General features: G+C 34.8%; 1 protein-coding gene across 11 annotated transcripts in view; it reads right to left on the bottom strand.

Annotated features, from left to right (window-relative positions):
- ATP9B (ATPase phospholipid transporting 9B) overlaps positions 1-27500 on the bottom strand; it is a 174998-nt gene that overhangs the window by 35740 nt on the left and 111758 nt on the right. For all 11 annotated transcript variants that reach the window (XM_085309983.1, XM_085309984.1, XM_085309987.1 and 8 more), the window contains 3 exons: positions 21675-21835; positions 9101-9243; positions 359-471 (listed from right to left, as the gene is read on the bottom strand). In XM_085309983.1, the coding sequence (XP_085166109.1) occupies positions 359-471; positions 9101-9243; positions 21675-21835 (417 nt within the window). The remainder of the gene's footprint in view (positions 1-358; positions 472-9100; positions 9244-21674; positions 21836-27500) is intronic.

Below are 27500 nucleotides of genomic sequence, written 5' to 3'. Positions count from 1 at the left end.
ACTTGTAATTTGCAGTCACTACAATGAATAGTTTGCTTTTAGATGATTTGACAGAAGAAACATGCTCTGCACAGACAAGTTAGAAAGAGATGCCTGCAAGTGGAGAATAAAAGCAAACTCCTCAAAGAGGGTATGATGAGGAATTTTAGAATCAGTAGAAAACTATATGCTGGCTCACCTTTTTGAGGGATCATATTGCTGACCTAAACTATCCCTTTAATTATACCTCTTAAGAGGTTTATACAAGTAGAGGAGCTTTCATAGCATCTCAATTTCAAGACATAATCAACAACAATGGCTTAATGCTGTAAAAAGCAAATCTCAACATTAAAGGTAAATGATTTATAAAATGAGATACCTGTGAATAAGAGTTTATAATATGACTCTGAATTTCATCCATTGTGTCTGTTCCATAGGATACAGTACCTAGGTGGAGGCGCTTAAATATCATCTCGTTCTGTGTAAGTGTTCCTGTAATAAAAAAAAAATAAAAAAAAAAAAAGTGTATCACAGACAGCAAAAAACGCCATGAGAAGGCCACAACCCCCCTTCCCAAGTCATTCTTTTGAAGAAAGGGAATGAATCACAAGTTAGCATCAGTTTAGGTAATTAATGGAACATTTGTTCAGAAAGATCAGGGTTAGTCATACTGGAAGAAATCACTAGTTCCATCTTCAAGCTCATTCCACCAACACAACAAAATACATAAGCCAGAAAAAGAGAAAAACATTTCCCTTAGAAAGAAAAACAAACAACAAAACAAAAACCAAAACTCAGTATCTGGATGGAACTGACTGCTGAAAGTCAGTGCAAGAGTTTGCACCACACACCAAAAAAAACTAAAGGAAAAAAGATATATACATATATATCTTTATACACACTGACATCACTTCCAAATTTGACGGTTCAGCCTCCAACCAGAATAAGCTGGAATGAATGAAAGCAGCATTTTCAGAGCTCACTACACATCTGTAAGAAACTACAGGGTGTCAGTCACAGATTGACATTTTGCGTCCTCCACTGCCAACCAGTCACATCCTTGGTTTTGGAAAAGCTCTAATTGAGGGATGGGTGGTTCATGGTCCCCTGACAGGGCATATCAGGCAAGAGAGGTCACTGCCAGCCACGTTCCCATAGTAAACTCACAAAAGACTATCTTGGTAACTGCCCTTCCTAAAACTCTTTTACTGTTACTCAAAGTGAAATTATTTTATAGTGAAGATATTCTTGCATTTAACTGCACACTTTTGGGACATTAAAAAGGGTTAAAACGTAGCAATGTTTTAATGGTAAGAAACGAATGCAACACTACTAAAAGCAACGTTATTGATGCTTCTACAATATTTTTAATATTAAGGGTAGGCCTATTGTTTACAAATAAAAAATTGCACAAAAATATTTCATACTAAATTCTATTTCTTTCTAGATTTTTTATAACATRTCTTTGATCATATGACAATAAAACACAGCAAACCTTAGGAAGAGAGAAAAGTTAAAAGCATGAGATAAAGTACGATTGCTGTTTGAAAACCAGAAGTTTTTTAGACAGAGACCATCCAGTTTATGCATGTAACAGCGTTAGCATCACTAGTGAGCTTCAAATGTGCAGTAAGGCTGTCACAGTCTTATGTCTTTCTTAGTTATACTTGATCTGCCTATCACTCTGCGTGCTGTCTGCAGAATGCCACTTCATCTTGACTACTGCAGTACTACATTGTAGTATCAGACCATGTCTTACTGTATTACTATGCTGGTACCAGATGAGCATTTCAAATACATTTCTTTTTCCCCCCTCTACCATAAGTGTTCTTTCYTTCTTCAGTACTGTTCAGGTTCCACAATGTGATCATGTTATTGGAATTGAGGAAAAAAAGTAGAATCTATATGAAATGCATGATTTCTTCAGCAAATAAGTATAACATTATGAAAGATTTATGAGCAAAGTAGAATATTCTCAAAATTGGAAAATAGCCCACAAAGTTCCTAATCTCTAGAATTAACAAATCAAATTTTCTTAATTTCTAGGCAARCAATACGAAAATCATTTTGATTCTACAGAAAACATGAGAAATTACTTTTTTGCTTTTAGAAGGTGCATTTTTGAGACCTTTTGTTAAATTTCTGAATTCAGTTAACCCATTACAGACTAGAAAAATCCAATTTCCAGTGAGAAACAGGAAGGTTTCCACTAGCAAACATGAGGGATTAAAATATCCACTTCTGAAAAAACGTTCGATGTTGCTCACTGAAAAGAACTGCCCAGCAAATTTGCATCACCCTTCTGACCTTTCAGATATGCTAACATCACCTCACTGCCCTCTGCTTTGCCACACCTTGGAATTAAAGTAAGTATATCTTATRAGCTGTGAAACTAAACACTACTCAAAACTTGAGAGAGCAGGCAGCCATGAAACTCATTTCCCACTTTTTCTGTAATTGTTGCTTGGGAAAATTGAGCAGGAAACAAAATAGGCCCTAGGAATATTATACGGAAAGATTATTTCTTCTGATATTATTAAATCGGTCTCGCTCCATATCATGCTTGGTGAGGGAAAAATAGATATAGAAATTGTTTCCCCTTCTCAGCAAGCAGAAAAGAAAAGCTGAGTAGAAAAGTACAGATCTCCTATCTTGCATTAACCAGGAGTCAGGGGAAAAGGATTAGGAAGAAAGAGCAAGAAGAAATGCTCAATTCATAAAGAAAGGGACTTATACATTCCAGCACTGCCAATTCAATAATCGCTGCTTTTGTATTATGTATAGGACCAACATCCTTCCTCTTTCTTAGCTACAGTAATAGGAAACATGTACAGCATAGAAAAACAAGTGTCAGAAATAAACGTACCTACTATTCATAATCTAGAAAAAATGATAAAAAACAACAACTATGGTTTGCTCATGTTTCTTTAAACTTCTTTTAGACTTTCAATAATAGCTACAATAAAACTAAAGCGCTGACAGAGAGATGCATTTATGAAAGTATTCCCCTAAAATTCTAATTTCTGGAAGTATTCCCCTCCCCCCCACACACACACACACCAAAAACCAACCAAACAAAATCCTCCTCCCCACACATACATTTGCTGGTCATCCAAATGGAACCTGTGTGTGCAAATTAAGAATTTACTTTTAAATTCTCCTGATAAGTGAAACACTAAAATGGGACAAAAAATATTCCTAATAGCTTTACCCAAACATTTCATGATACCAATCAGTTATGCTGCATCTTTAGCAGCAGTTCTGTCCTAAATCTTACCCTTCCAGAAGGTTACTAATACACCTTTATCTCCTAAAATGCAAATTATTTACATGTTGCATTTCCAAAACAGTCTACATTATGAACTAATTAACAACCTAAAACTGAGACTTTTTTAGTCTGTTCAAGGCAATGGGTAACACAGAACATTGAAAGAGTTTTCTATTTGTATAATGCTTTTTGAAAATCTGTTTGTTGATTCCACACTTTAGACATTGCTAATATGAAGAGTTATTAGATACAAATTATAACTTTTTTTTTTAAAAAAAAAGCTTCCAGAACTTATGCTAGTTGCTATGTGATCCACTACTAAAACTCATTGTTAACTTTGCTCTGTAATGCAGTTACCACAGAAGGAAAACATTCTGACAAAAAGTTAGTATACAATTGCTGAAGAAAAATTTAGTATGTTCTTTAATGAAGTTAAGAGCTTTTTTTTTGACTACAATTGTATCATTAAACACAGAGTAAAGCAGGCAAAGAGGAAATTAATTTCTAAGGAAAAAGTCCTGAAGGCATCATTCCCTGGGTGGCAACAGATGTGATTCACAACAGAGCAGTCGAGGTTTTTTGTTTGTTTTTGTTTTTGAGAAGCAGATGCAGATTTTTCTGATCATGTATTACTAGGTTGTAATTTGGACTAATACCAACAATCTAAAAAGGTTAAAAAATATATATTAAAAAGAAAACTTAYGTACTACAGAAAAATAACTTTGTCTGGAGTTTTAAGGGTGAATAACTTTTCATACCATATGAACACTTTGCTTTGAGATACTTGCTTAGACGAATAGAAAGACAATGTAAATTTGAACAGTTTTATGGAAAGTTTAATGGAGGCCTAGCCTAATGTTCTTAATAACGAAGCTGCCCACAACAATCTAGAGACAAAAATTCTATGTGAAACCYGGAAAAACAGTAGTATAGAACGTAAAAGAAAAACAAAAAAAATCCTTATGGAAAGTATATATGCAGAATGCCTCTGCTCGCTCATTACTTCATTTGTGAAACCCTAAACCAACAAAATAATAATAAAAAAAAAAACAGTATAACCTATAACCCATCAAAAATGAAGTCAAAGACGACAAGAGCATACAGCCACTGAAAATATAAGCAGTTAATACAGTCACAAATAGCAGTAGCTTTTTCCTATTTTCTGCCTCTCAATACTTAAATGACACAAGAATGAAAGCAATATCTGATAGAAACATACACATTCACCGGTTTTCTGGTATGTATGCATTAGACAGAGTCCAAGAGAAGTCACAGCTAAGAATACCTTTGATAGATCTAAATTTAAGCATTCATGCAGCGTGTCTTAAGCCCCTTTTAAGAACTCTCCATTCCTATTTCACTCCGTTCATACCGTAACCTTAGTACTACTAAAAAATTGTGGAGGTAGAGGTAAGGGCAATTGGCTGAATGAATATCTTCAATGCGGTGAAGGAAGGAGAGATATTTCTGTAAGCGATTTGTTTTTGAGTTGCCCTCTTTCTCTGTGGTAGCCTACACTGGGCAAATAAAGATGCAACTGAGGTATGCCTTAAAAGACTAATTTTCAGAAACAATCTCTGAAATTCACTCTTTTCACAGTAGGTTACATTAGGCATATTTAATGAAAAAGCCCATACACACCAACCTCTAACACAAGGCTTTCCTAGAAAATCAAGTATCCTATCACTCTATGCATCTGTTCAACTATTATATCTCTTAAGTACCTCATTTGGTTCAAACATCCACTAAAACATTAATTACAGAACTCGAATACAAGTGTATGCATTAGTAAATAACTATGCTTGGAAGACTGTACACATTTGTTATAGCTGAATACTCTGGTAGTCATGAATGGCAGAAAGCTTGCCATCCCACACACTAAGCAACAGAAGTGTTCAATAAATATCCCCAAATATCTTCATTTTTCTTTCATGATTAGAATCTTTTTGTACCCTGGAGAGGATAAGACATCATGCTCAGCTGCCCTTGGAAAACATTGGAAACTGCTCCCCCCACAACCACCATAACAGATGACGCCTTTCTGTCAAACCTATGTGTGAATCAAGTCCAAACAACATGGCATTTTGGGTAATGGATGCTATAATTAAAATGTGAGTCTTAAAAAACCTGTTGTTTTAGTGGGTGTTTTTAGTAATGGCTTTGTTCTACATGAAGATAAAAACTCCCTAACAAAGGAATTAATGTATTGCTTTAATAGGCTGCACCCTGACTTAAGTTTTAAAATTTATGAGTTCTCTGCAGTATTGTTCTTTAAACAATGGCATTGTCAAATGCAACCAGTGAGAAGATTAAAGTTCTCCCAGCAGATTAAGTACAAATTATCTGTCCTCCTGTTTCAGCATCATTTGTTCATTTATCACACAACGTCTAGTATTTCTGGTCAGTGTCAATATGCTCTGCATCCTTGCAGTTAACAGATGTCTTCTCTTGTCGAATGAATTACTTTATGTTTCACGCACTGGTGGCCGCAGATGTGTCACTATAGCAACATCATTAATTTCAGATCTTACCGGAAACATGCACTCCAATCAAACCTAATTATACCACATTGCTTTCTTGTCCCACAATAAGGAAACTATAATGCAATTATTGGGATACTTCATTTTCTATTCTACTGTGGCAAATGAGAGCGCCACTGTGATGGACGCTTCTTGTCAAAAAGCTTATTGATGAAGCACAAACCCAATTTACAATCATACAAAGGACTACCTTGCAATTATGTTAGTAATGCAATGCTCCTTAGACTCAACAACTAATTCTMCATCATTTCCAGTGAAGCTTGGACCACAATATAAGATTTTTTGCAGACTATCCTCTGTATTCCCTTTCATTCTCAGGATTGAGAAAAACTTGTTTACATTTAACTAGACCAGCCTTCAGTTCTGTTTTTTAATAGCTGCTGCTTGGAATGACAGCTACAAAAATGGCTGTGTCTTCTTTCTCCTCTGAACATTCAAGCCTTAAGTGGGCAAAGAAAAGAATCAACTGGTTTATACGGTTATAACTGAAAATTCAGGAGAAATTCCTCAAGTCAGCTCTTGTGAACAGTGCATAATCATGCAACAGCAATCTTAGGGAATGCACAGAATCTCTGTGCAGTTAATCTAACAGCACATTTTGTGCTTATGATAAATCTTACAATGAGACCAAACATATCCAGGAAAGGAAACTAAGCAGCTAGTACTATATGCAGGTAAAATACACATCGACTACATGTTTATCCAGAGTAATTTAAAATTTGCAGGATATTTAAGACTGTAGTGAAACTGAACAGCGTTTCTCACTGTGGCCTGAGGGGCAGCAGCAGGCTGCGAGGCCCCAGTTGCTGTTCTGTGGTTGGTTGGCTTTGGTGGACCCACATTTTATTTTCACTTACTCCACTTTTCAGCAAACATGGACCTGAGTTCATAGGGTGACAACGGGGGGCTGACTGCTACTTGCCAGTCCTAAYGTTTAGAAATATTAGCTCCTAATATCTAACAACTTCTGCCCTAGAATACTGCTTTTATATTTATTATATTTATTTTTACATCATTCAGTTACAGATTCAAACCTTCCTCCAGAACTCAGCAGACTTCAGTGTTCTGAAAGGCCTTTCAAGGCTGAATGCTAGCCAACCTCCAAACTATGTTTAAACGCATTCTCCAGTAAAGTCCTTCAACACCATCTATTTAGCCCCATTTAGGTATGCATTCTGAAAGGACTGAACCACAAGTCCTTCTTAAAAATAAACAGGACTACTGTGATTGCAAGTGGCATSATACAGCTTGAATCAAGAAAAAAARTCAATTGAAAGCAAAACATAGTGCTGTTTTTCTTTGCACACACAAGTCTAAAATGTATTCTTTCAAAATTTTATCCACGTAACTTATTTTTGGCTTTAAAAAATGTGCCACAAAAACAACCAAATTAAAATTTTAAAGGACAATAATTTTATTTTTAATAACTGTTGTATTAGGTTAAATATATTGGTTGTTTTGCTAGAAGTAGGACTGAACCTAAAATGCAACAACTTTTTTCTTTTTTAAACAGACTATTTCTCAAACAAGGCAGTAAGTATATCAGCTGGAGGAAAAGTACACAGTGTATCGAGCCTCATGCTTAAGGATGTAAACTGGTCAGTAGACAGGGAGAGAATAATTCCTGCATAATATTGCATTGTACAGTTGGTTGAATGAACTGTTAGCATTTTATTCAACCTATTTCTCAGAATTTTCAGTACAATCAGTGACTGCAGGCAAGACTCTTCAGCACTGAGCCAGTTTGGTATGGTAACTAAATTCTCTATCAGAAAAGTTTAAGTATACATTATTTGCACTTGTAACAAACTAGTGTTTTGGGTGAAATGAACTCTATTGCATTATTTTGAAAATGTATTATTTTTGAGCATACTTCTCTCTTCCACACATATGCTGTAAATTACATATTTCAAGCTRAAGATGAGACTGCACTCTTCATGTTATATAAATTATCATGATGAAGGGTGCAATTAAAATCACTAAGCAGTTTCAAAGAGCATACAAATCATTAGCTAACTGAAATTAAACTTAAGAACTGTTCATTTGCCTTAAAGAATTACCACACTGTAATTAGGAATACACTTTTCTACACGCTAAGAAAGAAGATGGCAGTTGTCTTCATCTCTTATGAAACAGAACAGCAGCATGTAGTGTATATGTATGTACCTATAGAAAAAAATAGGCAAATGTCTTGTGTGACACTATATTAATACACGTTTCCGTTTAAAATGTGCAGGATGGAAATGTTCAGTAYTGGAGGGACCGTTAATCTATTTCACATAAAGATTTAAACTGAGTATTACGCTTTCTGCACAAAACAACAGAGGCCAAAACCCTCTCAAAATCTTCTTGCTGTTTAAAGTACATAAAAAAAATAAAAAATAAGAAACAGCCTTTACTTCATTCGCTTTTTGAGAAACTATTTTCTCATTTCAAAAGTTAATCTAACTTAGCTTCTTAAAAAACAGTCTGTAAGTTTGAGATGATTTATTCGATTTCAGAAAGAACTAAAAAAGGAGTAAAAATATTGTATTTTCTGAAGTATTTAATAAGCATTAGTTATTATGATATTTTCTGAAATAAACAGCAAGATTCCTTTAATTTTTCTAAGACTTAAGAGCACTGCATGACTGAAACATGCTTCTGTCATAATGGCAAAGTGCAACATAACAGAGTTATTTTTTTTCTTCATACACTTATCCACCTTCCAATCCTTTCCAGTAAGGGTTCAATTTCCCAGGACAGCAGGTGAAGTGTATACCAGGTCACAACAGCTGGGAAGATAAAATCCTATAGCAGTTCTAGAACTGGTCGTTGGAAAAGAAAGAGCCATTAATTTCACAGAGATAACAGATGTCATTCTGGAGACTAATCTCATGACTTGTTTTAGGAAAAGATTTGCTCGCTTGAAGACCATTCTTAACTGTTACTATCACACAGTATTTTAGTAGAAATGAATTAGCACCTTTAGTGCTAATCCAGAATCTTTTCAGAGTAAGAGATGTATGCTAATTTATGGTACTCTTACAAATACTATCAAATGGCCTTTACTACAGCAGGAGTAGTTCTACTGAAACAAATTAGATGATACATGGAAGTCAGTATTTGTTAATAAATACTTCCCTACCTAGGCCCTTTGGCACTGATGCAACAAAACCCTCAAGCATGTGATTACTGTTTTACTACAAAATAAATCAAAATCAGTAATCTAATTCTACTCTTAAATTAACRTATCACATAGAAAGTTTAATATAGAATAAAGTTTCCAAGTTTTATAAAAGTCATCATATTTTAAAATTGTAACCTGATATACCTGTTTTATCCGTTAGTAAATAAACTAATCGTCCCAACTCTTCTGGTATGGTGCTAGTTCGAACAACTGTTCCAGGAATATTGTCATCTTTCATAATCATCCACCCATAGGCTGCCTTACCCATGTCCAAGTTCACACGTAAACTGCAAAGGAAATGTATACCATAATCAGTGTAAGTATCAGGCAGAGTGAAAATTATAACCATAAAAATAAAACTCAAATCTGTTTTTAGGACATCTGGAAAAAAAAATCTTAACGCTGTATGTGACACATTTTGGAAAAAACTTTCCATTACATTTGTAGAGTGCAATATTGTATTTGGATCTAAGGCTCTGTCCCAGACTTTCTGAAGTCACGCTTTTCCCCTACTGCAGTAATGGAATGTCAGAGCTTTCTTAATAGTCCAAAAATGCTGCTCCTCCTGCAGTAACAGAGTGATTGTGAATTACCTGAGATAACACTGGAGGGAACCATGATTCACAAATTACGATATCTCATAAAGAAGAGATGCATTTAATTAGAATTTTGGGAAAATGTGAAATTTCAGCACACATTTAAAATAATCAATTTATTCCATACCCTACTCCGTCTTGAATGTGTATAGCAGAACACAACACACGGTAGAGAATAAAAGGAAACAAGGTTTTCTTATACAAGATTCTTGCCCATCCAAAATGATGTTTTGTTTTTTAATTAGCTCTTACTTTGCATTAAAGTCAGAAGTGGCAGAAAGCCATCCTTCCTCCTGGTCATGTATCCCAGTTAGTTTTGCAAACTCATACACAACTTCTGCTGTCTTCAGTCACACAGAAATATTTTTAAGAAATTAGGACAGGCAATAGCAGGGCACCTGATTCTTTTTACTGAAAACTGTTACAGTATAATAAGGAGGAAAATACCGGAAATCACTTGCCTCACAGTGGTTAACTACAGTTTTATCTAATTTTAGTCAATCCAGAGCCAGTAATTAGCCACCAACACTTGTATTAAATAAGTACGTTTGTTAACACAGACTGAGAGAATAAAGAAAGAAGCAATGTAACACACTTTACTCTGCGATTTGTCTAAGTCACCAAGAGGAAGGGCAAAAGATTTACCCCTTTTAGAGGCAAGGATCTGCTAGTTAGTAAATCGAGCACAACCAAGGATATTTGGCTCAAGAAAGGAAACAAAAACACTCCATTTTAATTAAGGAGAAGGGTGAGATAATTGCTCCAGACAGAAGCAAGTAAAATGAATAAAGGATGAAATCTGTTTGTTACTCCACTTTGGGCTATTAAAAAAAAAAATCCCATATGAGCTACTAGGATAGGAATTCTGTGATGAAAGCTSTATTTAAGAGTTATAATCTCATGTACAAGTTGCTCAAAGCCGCCACACGGCAGCTCTGCCACTGGAGAAGTACAAGTTATTCTCCGGGTAAGGAAAATCATATTTAAGTAAAATTAAATCACAAGTCTTTCAGTGCTTAAGAGCTGTTTGTATCTTCACGTACTTCTTGTATAAGCATGTGTTACGTGTTTTTGAAGTTCTGAATGCTCTCTATRTGCATTTACTTATAATCTGACTTAAACATAATTTAAAGACAAGGAGAAAAAAAAMCATCATCTTGCTGAGTAACACTGAAAAAACACTGAAAGTTTTTAGCATTTTAGCAATGACTCTAGCTTTCCAGTATGCACTCCTTGGAGGAACAGTCTATCCCCTTTATGCTGCATAAATCCAGCAGAAAGCTAGCACCACAGGCCTCCAAAGAAATAATGTTTCCCCAGTGATTAGCATAGTCCAAGGCTGTTTTCTGGCATAAAACAACATATTGGATACACACTTGAATTGTTAAGATGCATAAAGAAGCAAATGAGAATAAAAAGAATATAAAAAGTGAGGAGTATAAATACATTTTGTCACTGATTTTAAAATTTGTATGCTGTATCCTGCTCTAAATTCCTTTACTGGATGCTTGGTATCTTAGAAGAAATTCTTTTCTTTGAAATCAATGTAGCCATCACTTAGCACATTACAGACAYTGCTATAACACTAAACGTGAGGAAGGTCAACTAAAAATGAATTTGCTTTCAAAACCAGAAATCTCTCCAACAGTGCCTCAACAGAACTGATAGAATTACTTGACTGAAAAATACGAGACTTCAAAATTGGACAAAATTTATAAGGATTTAAATATCTGACGGATTTAAAAATTTTTGGTTATATAATGAGGTCTCTTAAGATCCAAAAAGGATTTCCAGCAGATAATAGATAAAGCTGTTAGGCACCAGAAATAAGTTGGTATTGTATAAGTTTAACATCTTCTGTTTTTTATGTCCAGACAAATTGATTACTAATGAAAACACAGAATAGTGTCATATATAGCATAAGTAAAGGTTACAATGAAAATATTTTGTATTAGGAACACTATTTTTTAGCAAATCAAACAACATCCAATCTTTAAACACAGTATGTTAATGTAGTACATGRAAGCTATTCCAGAAAATCATATTTAGTGAATATAATAATGCAAAGTTTCTCATCTCTCATTSTCAGCACAATAGTTACCCTAGCAGGCAAATCCAAGGTAACTTTCTTTTGTAGCTCTTAGATTTATTCTTGTATAATCCAGGATGAAATTTCTCAGCAATTCAGCTTCAGAATAAATGAAAAATTCAACATTTCATAAACCACGCTGCTTTTCATCACAACTTGAAAACAGATATTTTTCTGCTTTTATTCTCTCAAAAACATAATAGCATTGTAGGTTAACAAAAAAATCCATCATACAGGACTTCTAAGTTTCAGCATTTTTCCTAAATGCTGATAACATTAGCAATCCCCTGGAGATTTCTTTTTTCTTTTCTTTCTTTCTTTCTTTTTTTTTTTTTTTAAAAAAAAACTCAAAATGAACATATTTGTCAGGAAAAAAGGGCCTTTGCGGAATGCTTTAGATAAGTATGTACACGAACTCCAGAAACACTCTGCTGTTCACAGCTAAGAGAAAAGCAATTAAGACCTAACAAAGTTAGCAAAGATAATCTTTTTTGCCTGATATTTTGCCTGATAAAATCATGTATAAATTTTAACCAACCTTATATGATCATTTTATTTGAGTCTTGGCAGGCAGTAGGAACTTCCTGAGCAATTCTGTATAGAAGCCAAAGAAATTCCACAGCAAAAAAATCAAAGCCCTGTCAGAACACCAGATATAGTATAACTACAGGTAGTGGTATCCAATTTTAAAAGAAATAAAGTAATTGAGATGCATACACACTTTGTACTTCCAGTAGTTTCTTCTAAGTAAAATACTAGAGATCATATTCTGGTCATATTAGTGCCCTAAGCAGTACTTAGCCTCCCTACCTCAAATCTTCTTATAGCTCTAAGCTACTTGAAACTATAGACGGATAGATACATTATTTACAAGCCAGAAAAGATACAGAACCATTTAAAAATAGAAAACATTAGTGCAGAAACAACCAACAACAAAAAGTGTTCTAATTAAGCTGACTGGGTTTTTTAACYTGTCTTCACAGAATATGATTTTTGGAGTCTGACAACTTCTAGTAACAGACAAAACAGAAGTTACTAATTTTAAACATAATGTTCTATCAAGATTTGTCTTTGGCAAGCAAAGACAAAAAGCAACCCATACCTCACCCTTTTAAACTCCACAAATGCTTTTTTTTTCCCCCCTCTTCTTCCATATTCATTTGGAGAGGGAATTTGAATACAATTTTCCTTTTGCATTTAGCCCACTACATACACTTTATTTAGTTTTCTCAGCTATGGCTGATATATCCAATAAGAGTCTGAGATTTGTGTTCTTACTTGCTTCACAACTGGTCTCACTAGCTCTTTTGGACTACTTTTTCTAAATTTTATCTATTACTTAAACACACAAAAGGAAATGAAAGAATGTACACACAACACTTCACATAAAACCTATGCAATGAATGTAACTTTAAAGGAGGATTTAATCCTACATATTTGCAATTAAGTATGTATGGAAAAAAAAACAACCAAAAAACCTTAACAATCCTGTATAGTTATAGTGACTGTGGCACATGTGACTTTTAAAGGGCAGCATGAAACATAGGTACAAATAATTAGATGTTGTAACACATGTGGAACTTAAAACCTCAGGAGGACATAGGGGGAATAATCACTCAACAAAAACATTAGAGAACTGTTCTAATAAGGTCCTAACTTATGAGAGTCTTATATGCTGAAAAATACAGTAGTTAAATATGAATAGAATTTATGTCAAACATGAATGCCTTCGCACAAGAGATTTAGCATAAGCGACTCATGACATTTGCTTTAAAATCAGTGAAGAYTGCTCTGAGGTCCTCTGGTTTTGGGATATGATGGTCTATATTCAGAATTTAACCCAGATGAACAACTTTACAGAAACTGGATCTTCCTTTTAGGTTTTGCTTTTTGTTTTCATGCAGGCAAAACCCAACTTTTCAGATGAACAGAAGATTAGTGTATTGTGTGAATCTTATACAGCAGAAGCTTCATGCAAGCTTAGATACACCTAGTTCTTCAAAGTAACTGTTACTAAGCACCCTGAAAAAATATCTTTATGAAGGCATTAACATTCTGGGTAAAGAGAATTATTTTGCTCAGGAAGACTAGGATTGCTGTTGATATGTAGTTGCTTATAAGAAAATAAAGATCAATTATGGCACAACAGTGGATGTTTCTCCATCCATCCGGCAGGCCAATAACACTAGACAAAGAAAAGATAAAAATGGTTTCTCAGTGCACAGAGATGTTCRTCCTCTGACATTCCACTCAGATAAGGAAAAAATTCTTCACAGAGAACATGTGTTCTACGAACACACTCCATGGTGGGAGGAGTTTTGTCTTCTCCCTATACTTCCCTCAAATGTTTCCTCCCAGCTCCAGTTCATTCCTCTACCTTCTTRAATTCCTTAAGATAAGCACTTTTTGATTAAGGATGAAAGTGAATAGGCCTTAGAAGATACAAACTAATTCTAATCACCTTCTCYTGACTTGTGTACCATGAAATCATGAATCAGTCATGAAAGAGCTTACTCCAGAGACAGGCTTTCATCCCTCACTGTGAATTCTCTTTGTAATAAATAGAGTAAACACATGATATTTCTTCCTTGATGGGTRTAAAGGTTTTGTAGCGATGACTACTAGCTTTCACAAAAAAAGAAAGAAAAACACTTAATATTCATGTCAGTAAATGATTTCAGATGCTGCATATTCAAAATCCAAACAAAACTGCCCAGTGGAGGTGAATCTTCAGTGTACCAGCAGGAGATGCAGAAGCGTTCAAGTCTAGTTCCCCTTTCTATTGTTCAGCCACTGTGCACGACTTTTTCATTATTACATGGATTATCCTTTTTTATGCTGGTGCTTGCTCAGCAGCATTTCAGAGGATGGGAGACAAAGTGTATTTGCCTAAGATCTGTGATGCCTCATGGAGTCAAACTGCAAATTTTATGATAAATGTATATGATCAAACAATATTTACTCTGATATAAAACTGCATTGATTTTTACATAATTCAGGAACTCAAAATCATGAACTTGCAGTGAGTTTTGAAGACTTCTATACTAAAAGCACATATTACACTAAACAAAACATTAGAAGAAACGTGACTACGCTAGCCTCAAAAAAGGGGCAAGAACACTTTAAAATTTCAGCAGTCAGGAGACCATTGATATTGTGGGACAATGATGAAGAGACCCATACCTCCTTTCCTCAATATAATTATGCAGAGGAGAATGGATTGTAACTTTTCATTTTATACCCAGTAACTCTTGAAGGCAATTAGTTTTCTCCAGTGCAATTCAATCCATTATATTAACACAGAAAAACTGCACTATACCATAACTTCATTGAACTTAAATGTAGAAATGAAAAGCGGGATCACTATCTGAAACAGGCTAAGAAATGCACCTCATCAAGACATCAAGTTAGAGAGCTCTGCAAGCAGCATTCTTTCAAGCTCATGAAGCCAAACAGAGGTCAAACAATCCCAATGTATGCTAAGAGCTATCCCAAAGCCAAAAAGAKAAACAGGTATTAGAGCTGTCAGAGTTCACTAAAACAACAGAAGAGATGTAGGAAGGAAAGGTTAGAGAAAGATGAGTGGACAAAAGAAAAATGGAATCTTAAAGCAGGTAAACAAAACTGAAAGAAAGAATTATGTAGGAAATATGTATTTGTAACACCTCCTATTTTATAGGCATGAGTATCTTTAATTTTTTTAAAAGACTATTTTGGTATTTGATAATGCAGGACAAATTCACAGAGCAGGTCCACARGCAGAACTAATAAAAGTGAATAGGCAAGGATGTTTCCTCCAACATCCTAATTCAATGACTACAGATATCGTGGAAGTAAGAGAAATGAGCTGCAGATAGTGGCTAGTTTTGTGTGCTGTTCCTAAAATCTCTTTGCCTCAGACAAAAACAGAGCATAAAGTTAGGCTAGATAGGCTATTCATCTGATAACAATAGGGATTTTTTTACGTTCTTATGCTATTAAAAGTTACTGATGAAATACTTGAGTTTCATGATTTAGCACCATACTCTTCAGTTTTTGCAGCTTTTATGCTTTTGTTCAAACAGTGCAAGAATAAGTTAATTAAACACAATTAAATTAATTTGAAGAACTGTGTAATAAGGTCTAGACTTCTGTAGATTTATAATTTCTTCCTGTTAAAAATGTAATTTTTTGTTATTTTTCATATTTAYCAAATCAGATGACTTCTTTCCTTAAGCCCCTTATACAATGACAAAAATATTGACATTAAATGTCTAATATGAATGATTTTTAAAATGTGAATATTTTTTAGTTTATATCAGACACAAGTAACATTTATTATTACCTACTGTAATAGCATTAGGTTAAAATAGAAAAGCTAACAGGAGTAGGCAGGGGATGTCACAAAGGTTAGAAAGGAAAAAAAAAATCTACCACAACAGATTAGTACAGAAAATATATACATTATTTAAATTGATGGTATCTTTTCTATATAACATTCACATCAGGCTTATTCCAAGTACACCACAATATATGACCTAACTCAGTCATCAGTACAGCACAATACTGGGCAGGGTAAGACATACTCTTATCATGTGAGAGAGACATCACAGCTCCTGTTGCATGAAGAACTGAAAAATCAGTCTGTGAAATAAAGACATTTCACATAATATTTTTGTATTTATATACTGACTGCAATCTATATCACTGCATGATATAGAAGCTTACACACATTTATAAGAATTGCTTAAACTATTTTATGAGTAGCTTTTCAGCCCTTTCACAGTGAAAGCTTTGTGTCATATAATCTAATATATTCTGTCTGCATATGTGAGACTACATATACAGATACTTTCACATCTATACACTATATAGAGCTATACATTACATTAGAGCTCCAATATGGACAGTACAAACTACAATATGACTGAAAGCAGTATTGCTGCTTTTAGATAACTGCTATAATCCAGGTCAGCTGTGAGTTCTCTGGCCCTTTAAGATACACCAAAGCACACCGAATAAAACCTTTTTCATTTTTGTAAGAGTCAGGATTTGATTCGGGTATTTATGAATTTCTGATAYGACACTTCCTACCAATGTCTTCCTCACTGCCAACTGAAAACTGAACAACATAAATTGCAGGATTATTATTAGGTATTTATTTTTAAATGTTCCTTTTCTAGACCCCTCCACCCCCAAAAAAACAGCTGATAGTCAGACAGAACCCCAAACCTTTAAGACTGAGCAGCAAGTTCCWCCCAGACCTTTAAGACAGCTTATTGTAGAAGAATAGTTAGCTGCCCAGAAACCTAGAGGTGTCTGAAAGAAGGGGACAAAGGATATTTCAGCTTATGTCTATACTAAAACTAAATGTCCTTCCTAAAAAGATTCTGATTAGGTCCCTATCAGTTGCTGCTAAATATACAGCCCAAAGGATATATATTTTTACTATGTTCTTTCTAAGCACTGCTTTCCTCTGATCCCCAGGTAACGCACTGTCATCTTAAGATACATCTGCTACAGTTCTTAGTAGCTAAACATAAGCATATACATATACAGGATTCACATGCTTGTATGCGACACAGTAATTTCACTGAAGCCTCCYTGGCTAAGCCAGTATTTTTTTGAAAGATTTTCCTGTGTTCCCTATCACCACAGCAGCCCAAGAGAGCTCATCAAGAGAGAGAGCACCTGAGAGCACCAGTGGAAGGCTGGAGCTGGTGTGCAGCAAGGCTCACTCTTTAAGTGCAAGCCTTGTGCACTGAAGTACAGATATTGGGAATTGTGAGACAGCTTTCTTTTTTGTTGTCTTTTATTACAAAAATTAAAACTAAACAAAAAGCAGGCTAATAAAGGTGGAGAACTAAAAGAAGAACTCCTCAGGACTAGTACAATTTCTATCGAAATTTTATGTGTGTGTCTTCAGTTCCACAGAAAAATGAAATTAAACTCTGATGACAGAAACGTAAGTCTACATTTAAAAACATTCAARATTAAAAAAAAACTGTAACCCTCACAATGGTGATAAAGACAGGGCAACTAAGTAAAAGACAACATAAAGTTGACACAGCTTTACTTCAGTAACTTTATCTTCCTCAGTCTGAGGCACTGGCTCTTCACTACCAGAAACTGTTTTCACCCTCTGCCCTTCATCACTTAGAAAATATATGATCCAAAAAATACAAATTGTTCTTGTTGCTGTTAATAATATCAAAGTAAAAACGAGCATCACAGGCCTAAGGATTTCTATGTTGGTCTCAGTATCACAGCAGCATGGATGTATTTGAGAACCCATGTTCCCTGCAGCTTGCTATGTATCAGGGACACTAGATGAAAAAGTCAAGATCAGATAAGACCTTATAAACTACTGGAGAATGTATTTTCATCGATGATTGTATTTAAAACAATTAAGTGGTCTCTGTGACCCTGGAGAAACCTATGATGTGCCTTAATGCATTTCAGTCTGGCTACTGCCAACTAAAAACCTTTAGACTATCAAGGAACATGAGACATCTCCAAGAAATTCCAGTATATTTGAGAAAAATCAGTGAAGGAGTGAATACAATTTTGGAAAGGTTTATTYAGTTTTAGGCAGCCTGTCAAGGACTTGCTTTCTATTCCCCTTTCCCATTAAATTTTGGTAGGCATTCAAATAGATTAACTCTGGGTAGGGAGGCAAATTTTTCAGGGAGGTTCCCTAGACTATGTCTTCTCCATAGAGGAAAAAGACTAATTTTTTAAGGACTAACCACTTTCTCAGCCTTCACGCACACACAACCTGTGCATTGCTGTCATAATGGTTCTAACTTGTAACCAGTTCAGAGCTAGGACAAGCACTGATGTTCATTTACTGCTTTTCCTCTATTTCTCTCTTCTGCTTGATTCCATGCATGTATGGAATGTGTATGTTTTCATTTTTTTTWAAACAGTTGCTTCATGTTTATACTTCTGAACTCTCATATACTCCACAGTAATACCCTTCCCACAGTAAAGCAAAGTTGCTCTAGAGGACTACTTAGAATGCAAATGAATCACCAGGAACTAGCTGCTCCCTGGAGGAAAAAAAAAAAATCCTTTTTCTGTTAATTATAGGAGAGTCTACACAGAGATCAGTTAAACACTGCTAACAGTTAGCTACCTCCTCCTGGTGACCTTTTCTAAAGATGCCTGGCCATGAAAAAATGATTTTTATTTTATACCCGGAATCTCCCTGACACACACACACACACACCCTTGCCCCACAAGCCAAAAGCCAACAACAAAAGAGCTCCACATTTGAAATCCTAATCCTGAAATTTTTAAAACTATCAATGCACTTCATATGTGCATGTGAGTTCAGATATGCTTTGCTTCTACCATCAACCCTAATCTCTCTCCTCCTCCCACGTTCACTTCCTTTACTTGTGAAAAGTTCACTATTTTCTCCAATAGTTTTTTTTTTAAAAAAAAAGAAAGAAAAAGAAAAGAAGAAATAACAAGATGACAACTCCTGGAGTTAATCCTGTAATTTCCACCACCAAGGATTTACACTTCAAATTAAATCTTAAGACATTTCCATACTTAATATCCTGAGGAGAAGATAAGTGTATTCACATTTGAACACCGGTATAACTGGAGTTGTTTACTATGAGCCAGCAATGTGCYCTTGTGGCCAGGAAGGCCAATGGTGTCCTGGGGTGCACTGGGAAGAGTGTTGCCAGCAGGTGGAGGGAGGTGATCYTGCGCCTCTACTCAGCCCTGGGGAGGCCTCATCTCGAGTACTGTCTCCAGTTCTGGGCTCCCCAGKACSAGAGAGACATGGAGATACTGGAGAGAGTCCAGCGTAGGGCTACAAAGATGATCAGAGGGCTGGAGCATCTGCCCTATGARGAATGGCTGCGAGAGCTGGGCCTCTTCAGCCWRGGGGAGAGAAGACTGAGGGGGGATCTTATCAATGTCTATAACTACCTGAAGGGAGGGTGTCAAGGGGACAAGGGGACGGGGACAAACTCTTTTCAGTTGTCCCGTGTGGCAGGACAAGAGGCAATGGGCAGGAATTGAAGCACAGGAAGCTCCGCCTGCACATGAGGGGGAATTTCTTCACTGTGAGGGTGACAGAGCACTGGACCAGGTTGCCCAGAGAGGTGGTGGAGTCTCCTTCTCTGGAGATCTTCAAGGCCCGCCTGGATGTAATCCTGTCTAACATGCTCTAGGTGACCCTGCTGAGCAGGGAGGTTGGACTAGATGATCTCCAGAGGTCCCTTCCAACCTTACTGATTCTATGATTTTGCTGATTGTGTGGGATGCGACCTTGCACATAGATGATTTGAGTTAAATAAAAGCTAGTATAGGAATAGATGTACCCCTAGAAAGAAAAAAAAAATGCTAGATTTCTGACTGATTTTTCACAGGGCAACAGTATAGTCCATCTCAGAACTAAATCTATTACATTCTCTAATACTTCCTCTTGGCATATCATCTCTCATAGAAGTCGGATTTTCCCATGAGAAATAGGATTAGGTCTACCCCAGAAAATATTTTTGAAAAAAGAGATTCCACAAGTTTACTGAGGCATGTAAGCTGTTCTCCTAAAAGTTGAAAATCAGCTGTTCAATACTTTTTCAGTGGCATATGTTGAGTTGCCAATACATTGAGTTACATTTACCCAAACCATCTACACGCTCTTAGTCTTGTTGCATCCACGAATAAAGATGTAACTGCCTTTTAATCATTTCAGTAAATGGCTGAGTATGTTTATTATGAAAGAATATATTGAACCACAACAAATGATTCTCTAGACAGATAGCTGACTTTTCCCTTCACTTGCATTTCTTTGATAATTAAGTGTATCTTTCAGCAACATGCAAACCCTACCTATCACTTAAGAACTACAACATTTTTTGATTCTTCACATGGTAAGTTGCTTAGCATTCAGTAATAGGGGAAGAAAAAAACCCAAACAGCATCATCAGAAAAGCTGTAACAGGGTTACGGTAATAWCAGTGTTCAGAAAGACATATAAAAAGTTTGAAAAAACAAGGTATCTATAAAAATAGGAGCCAGTTCAAGTGGAAACTGTTCTAAGATGACAAGTTCATGCAACAAGAACTTTTCAACTCCTCACAGGTTCCTAGTTGGCACCTTCTTCAAATTCCCAATAGAATTACTTTTTCTTGAAACAGACTAGTAGTATAAAAGTATAACTAAGTTATAAACCCTTAAGACAAATCCTTCCCCCCCCCACTATACTACATGGATTTAAACATAGTGTGTAAACCTCAATTTCTCTACAATGTTGTTGCTAACTGGCTAGTCACCGGGCTTATCTCAGACTGAAGAATTYCAAAAAGCACCTAAAATTAACAACCTCTTAATCTGAACACCAGAAAATTTAACAGAAGAGAATAATTCCATTTTGTTAAAGTAATGCTCAACTGGGGATGGGGGGAACCATTTAAGAGTCAGTGTTCTCACTTTTATGTCCACAGAAGACAAGATAACCAACCTGGATATTATTTCCTGTTCCAGTTTATCTGCAATCTGAATATAGAGTACTCATGCTTAATGAATTAACTAATGCAGGGCAAGTCTCTACTTGGTTACACCTGTTAAAAGTCTTCTCATTGTRAAAGTACATCTACATTATTCAGCCACTAAATTTGAATTAAACATTATTGTAGTAAAAAAGTCAGTATTTTAACCAGAGTTATGGAACATTTTTAGTATTTAAGGCAGTGAAAAGCAAATGCTAAAATATACCTAACAGTTTATTCAAATACACGTTTTTAAAACCACATTCTCAAATATATCAAGATTGTATCCTTATTAATACATTTATGTTAGCAAAGGATTAGATATCCTGATTACTCCAGCAAGATGAACATAATACAAAAGACCACAATGGTATTGTTTTCTGTACAGTGATCCTTCAAGAATCAGCAGATTTGTTGGCACCTTCTCCTTCAGCTTCCTGATAAGATCAATTTCCTTCACAATGAGAAGCAAGTATAAATTTCAGGAAAGCCACATTCAGTGAAATTAGACATCTGTGTTTTTCTTTCATTCTTACACATACCTGATAGGGATGATATAGGAAAACAGGAGGAGGAACCGGAAAAGGTTGCGATACCACGGGCCTACAAATCCTTGCAAGGTTACCATAACAATTGATAGAGCAACTAAAGCCAAAAACAGGGCTTTGGTCAGTTGATTCAGTTCCAGGTCCAGCAAGCCAACCTAGAGGAAGCAGCATAAATCAAGTTAGTCTTGAGTTTCTCTCAAATTGACACTTTTGCAGTGCAAACAATTAGCTATTATTGGCTTTTTATTCCTATTAAAAATCCATGCATTTGTAACATTTAACTGCATTTTGATAACTGAATTGATTATTGTTCCGAGGTCAGCATGTGATAAATGTTTCCTGGTTACAGGGCAATAACAATTCCCAGAATCACCAGGGGAACTGTCCCAGTTGGGCCTTCTGAACGCCTTTGCATCTAACACATCCCTTCCCCCATTCACCTGACSGAGGATGGAGAGATAGGAGGGAAGGGAGAAAAGATGGCTAAAAAAAAAAAACAAATGAGCAAGAACAATTTCCTTCTGTCACAGATGTAGCAGAAATACTGGTCATGCAGAATATATCTGTAGTGTGGCTACTGCTCATTTACTACWATAAGATCAGAAATATCTTAGAATCAAGAACCAACAGACAAATGCAACTGAGCTACCTTCTTACTTGTGTAACCAGTGCACTGTAACTTGTAACGACAGTACTCCCACATCAGTCTGTAAATCTGAATTCACATCATAGAAGYCTTTTTTAATTATATGAAATTTTCAATTATTCAAAATACAAAAACCTCAAGTGGAATATTCATTTTCAAACTAAAATAGTAGAACAGAGCTCCTGTTTTCCATGAGTAAAAAGGTACTTGATTTAGACACATTTTAGTAAAAATATTATGAGATCCTATCTTTCATCCACTTTTTCTCATGAAAAACTGTTTTAAAGCTATGTAACTAAGACTCTCACCATTTCAATAATGTATGCTGTATGCTAAGTATTCATACTCCACTTTTGGGGATGATCCTACAGTCAGTCAAATATGTGGGAAAATTATGTCAACAAGACTTTCTTTGGCCCCTTCACAGATGCCCTTTTATCTCTAAGTCTTGCCAGTAAGACCAGTAAAACATAACACTTCCTTAGATAACAAAAAATCTGCAAATGAACCATTTAAATATAGTTCTTAAAAATTCCAGCAATCTTGCTTACATATGGGCTGTCTCTTCCCTAGAGAACTAGGCAGCTGAAGACCACAGCGGCTGATTTATCAGCTGCATTTATAAAGCAGCACAACGAGGACAAATATCTTGCAATTTCCGCTGCTTCAACTACTACATAGTTTATGCTTGAATTATTGAGAAAAATAGGTTTTTGGATTAAAATGAAGAAAAATTAAGCCAGGGAAGTAGAGCATGTTTCAAAGCCCAGATCCTTTTGCGTTGACAAAGGCAGCCTAAGTTTCAGGCCTCGCTGAGGATCAGATGAAGTCATTATTCATTCAGTCAGGGAAAAAAGACTCAATTACCTCAACCTAAAGATGCTATCAATGAATGCAAAGTGCATATTTTACTCTATTCATCCAAATCCCATTAAAAAGTGAAAGGAATGATTTAATCTGGCCTTCTAGAGTTGGTCTTTTTTTGTAATAAAATAAAGAATCACTGTCTTGCAATATGCATAACCACTACCTCACACTTGTTTTTCCTGCATCAYAGTAGTGAAAGCCTATCTCTCCCAACCCTCCCCCAGCAAAAACCCCACCCCATAATAGAAATGAATAAAGAGCTTCTTTTGAAAGAATGCCACTTTTTGGACAGAAACATTAAATATAGTCCACTGCACACTGATACGTAGCTAATTCGAAGCATTAATACCTTTCTAATTGATGAAGACAGATGTGAATTTAAGTTTGAAATCCAACAAAAATGTTTTTGGAGTGATATTAAAACAACAAAAACCTGGTGAATACATCTGTTTTTTTCTGCACAGTAAAAGTCTCTTGTTCAAGAACACTGGTTTCTTACTAATGTTACCCTTTCAATATATATTGTACTACTGTCCACAATTTTAATATTTTCATTTATTAGTGCAAGTGAAGGCAATTGCAAAAACTTATTTAAAAAGGCAGACAAGAAATTTTAATAAAAATGCATTCTCTGTTTCTCAGAAGTTAGTGACTGTAACATACTGAAATATACTTCATTTTTTTTTTCCTGTCCCTTGCCACTTAAAACAACTTCTGTACTCAAACTTTGGAGCACATTATCCACTTATCTAGCTTAAAAACATTCTGTCAGACATTTCACACTGAAACTCACTAATTTTTTCTAAATATTTTAGCTGATTGCCGAAAAGTAAGTAAACTTGATTTTAACTATACTATGATTTATCAAAACGCTTATAAAGCATATCATGTTAAGATTTCTTTACTACCTACAATAAAATGTTCTATGTTTAAAATAATCATAACAGAATAGGTAAATATGATAATATATAAAATAAGCAATTTAAGAACTGGAGTAGCTTTCAACATTTATTGCTATTTCTCATACTTGCAAAGCAAATTTTCTTTTACTTGTCATAATATTTGTTTTATTTGAAACAACTGTGTTAACGAAATTAAACACACCATTGGAAATTTTAATCTCCAAGGGAAAATTTGTACATAATGTCTAAGACAACCACAATAGTTTTGCAAAGGGGCTGCTCTAAGATAATGAACACAATAATTGCCTGTATAATCTAAAATGCTACTAATGGCAACAACTGCAAATCCATTTAGCTCCTCTTTAATTTATGTACGAAGTTTTAAATAGCTAATGGTTCTCAGTAAAATAATGGCTTATACCAACAATAAAAAGTATGGTATTGTCTACTTACACAAAAAAAAAACTATCATTTTTCAAAATAAATTTATTTTCTGAATCAGTGAAAGATTAAAGATCTCGTTTTCACATTTTGGACTACAACGCACAAGTCATTGTCTATGAGAAAAGTTTTAATTATAATTAACAGAGGTTGAAAGCAATGGAAAAAAATGTTTTGATTATTGAAGTAAAACACAAACAAGAATACTGCTATCACTGCTTTTGAGAAGCTACTGCAGTCATAGAAATTTTTGTAGCATTATAAGTAGTGTATTACCTGGAAAAAGAGAAGATATTTTCTCTATGCTAGAATATTAAAATGTAAAATTTAATGATGATTATTACTCAGGTTTCTAAAATAGTTTAGCCTACTGTTTTTAGATTGATTCAATTACAGTTTGAAGACCATTTGAAACAATTGCTCATCTTTTTATTTAAGTACTCAGCTTAAATATTATCAAGGAATTAAGGCAGTATCTCAGAGAGCCCCCTATCCCCACACCCCTCCCTTCCAACAAGGTAATTATATTTCAGTAATCAGTCTCGTTCTGCACTGACAAACACTATATTGACTACAATGAAATTTCATGGTATATATATTTGTGATAGATATTTGCATTACAAAAATTGAAGTTTTCTTTACTATTCTTAACACATGCTTCAAACTGGACTTTATTACATCTTGAATACTAGTCAATTATCCACTTTTTCATTAATTTCAAACTTTAGTCTAAATTAACTAGAATCCTAAAAGTTACATAGAATAACCATACAAGAATAAGGCAAGTAAGGATTTAAAATTACCAAAAATTTAAATAATGCCTTTTTGAAGTCTTGAGCTAACAAAAAACAAGGTTTAGCTAGCAAAAACAGTTGCTTCATGGCAGTTCATCTTTTGTAAAAAACGAATTTGTGTATAGCACATATGTATATACACATATGCAGTTAGCTGCATACTCTGAAGCTCTGTGGCTTATTTCAATAATCTTTTAAACCTTACAGTCCTTAGGAATAATAGATTCAATATCCTGTGTTTAAAGGCTAAATAAAAGGACACATCCTTTAGAAAATGTTTACTGTGACATTAAAAACAGGTACAGCAGTTTTGAAAGCTGTAAATGTGCCTTTCATGTTAATTCGAACGGTACTACTATAATTCAAATTGTCGCCTGTGCAGCTAACCAGATAGACCTTTTGGCAAGTGTAAGTACAACTGAAAACAAGAAGGTGAATTCAAGTTTATGAAACATCTTCCCCTAGTTCATTATACTCAGAAATGATCTGACAAATATGTTTCTCTATAAACATAAAATCCCTAAAATTTGCATATATCTCATACTTTTAATTACTAAATAACTCACTTTTAAGAAACAGATCTTAGGCAAGTAATATCTATAATACTGCAAGAAATCTAACACTCAAACATTTCTTTCTCTGTCAATCACTGCAGATCTGCTTTTCCTTAATGCTTGTATAGTATGCTCAACAGCTCAAGAGCTTAAAAGAAACAAAAAACCCCAAGCAAAACTATCTATATTTCTCTAAGTAGTCTGGAATCCAATGTCTCTTTTTCTTTTCAGAATCAGGCTTTACATATAAAAATGAAGCCAAATTATTTATATTTCCCTCGCTATCTTATTTCAATTTTTTGCTATAATTTGACTGCAGGCTAGACAGGAGAGTGCTGCAATTGTCCAAAAAGGCCATATACAGTTTGGTCAGCAGAGGGTGCTCGAGATTGGAGCTGGCTACTGGTACAGAAAGCACTCGGGAGGCAACGCAGGAAAAGCCTAAGACTCCCTTTCAGGGTAACTCGCATTTCTACAGCAAAATTAATTTGACCTTACTTAGTCAATGGATAGCATTTATCTCATTTGTTTGAAATGCTCAGTATTAACTCTTCAAAGCAGTATTTTAGCACTGATACTATTGCATTTTAACAAAAAGTTGTACTTCATATACCTACACACTGTCAGAGTGGTATCTTAAGGTACCAGTACTCAGACGCTGTGCTACTTTATGCTCTCTAACTTCACTATGTATTTGTCACACGAGGATGATTGATAAAAATGTACACAGAGGATATTAAGAAACCAGTCTCTATACAGGGACTGTGCTATATTAGTAACATGCCCTCCTCTATTCACAGCTATCAATTGGATTTTTTTTTTTCCCAAGACCACCCATCAATTTAAATTAATTACTTCAATAATCCGAGTTACCTAGTGATAATGGAGATTCAACATCCCAAATCATTCATATAATGAAACTAAGATCTATTTTTCAACTTAAAGCAACTGAATGAACTTTACAGATATAGGTGCCCAARATTTCATACATAAGAGATTCAGAGTTTCTAAGTACCCACAGCTCTCTTTACACACAATCAAAAGTTAATGAAACTTGCAATTTTAAGGGAAAAATAAGGATTTAAAGATGCTTTAACTGGAAAACTGTTCTGAGATTCGTATTTTTCATCTGTTACTTTTACAGAATCTTGCTATTTCCTCTTGGAGCTTGGTTTTCACCATTCAAGATTTTTCTAGTATACTCTCATGCAATGAATTCTTTAAATAGAGTATGAAATGCAGCTTTCCACAGTATTAAAACATGTTCACTGGAAATGGCTATTTTTCAGTTAAGTAGATTAAAAAAAAGATTTCTCTCTCAGATGAAAATAAGTTTTGTCAAAGTAACTGCAAAACTAGCACAGAGAAGAATTAGTCTCAAAGTTACTGTCTAGAAAWCATTATATATGAATTATTATTATAAATCACATACATATGTATAAATATATAAAAGTAAACAGTAACTGTTTGATGTATAGCTATATTAGACTTCCAAAATTGATGCAAATGAAAAAGCTGGSTGTTTCTATTAAAATTACGGTAATAATAAAAAAAAATTATAAAAGAGACCTAATTAAAATTAATAGAAATTCAAATTAATAGAATTCAGAAGTTTG

Source organism: Rhea americana, unplaced genomic scaffold (genome assembly GCF_003343005.1).
Source record: "Rhea americana isolate MKP2758 unplaced genomic scaffold, rheAme1 scaffold_31, whole genome shotgun sequence".
In the NCBI taxonomy this organism is placed as follows: Eukaryota; Metazoa; Chordata; class Aves; order Rheiformes; family Rheidae; genus Rhea; species Rhea americana.
The sequence above is the reverse complement of the archived record's forward strand: the minus strand, read 5'-3'. Positions and strand labels throughout refer to the sequence as shown.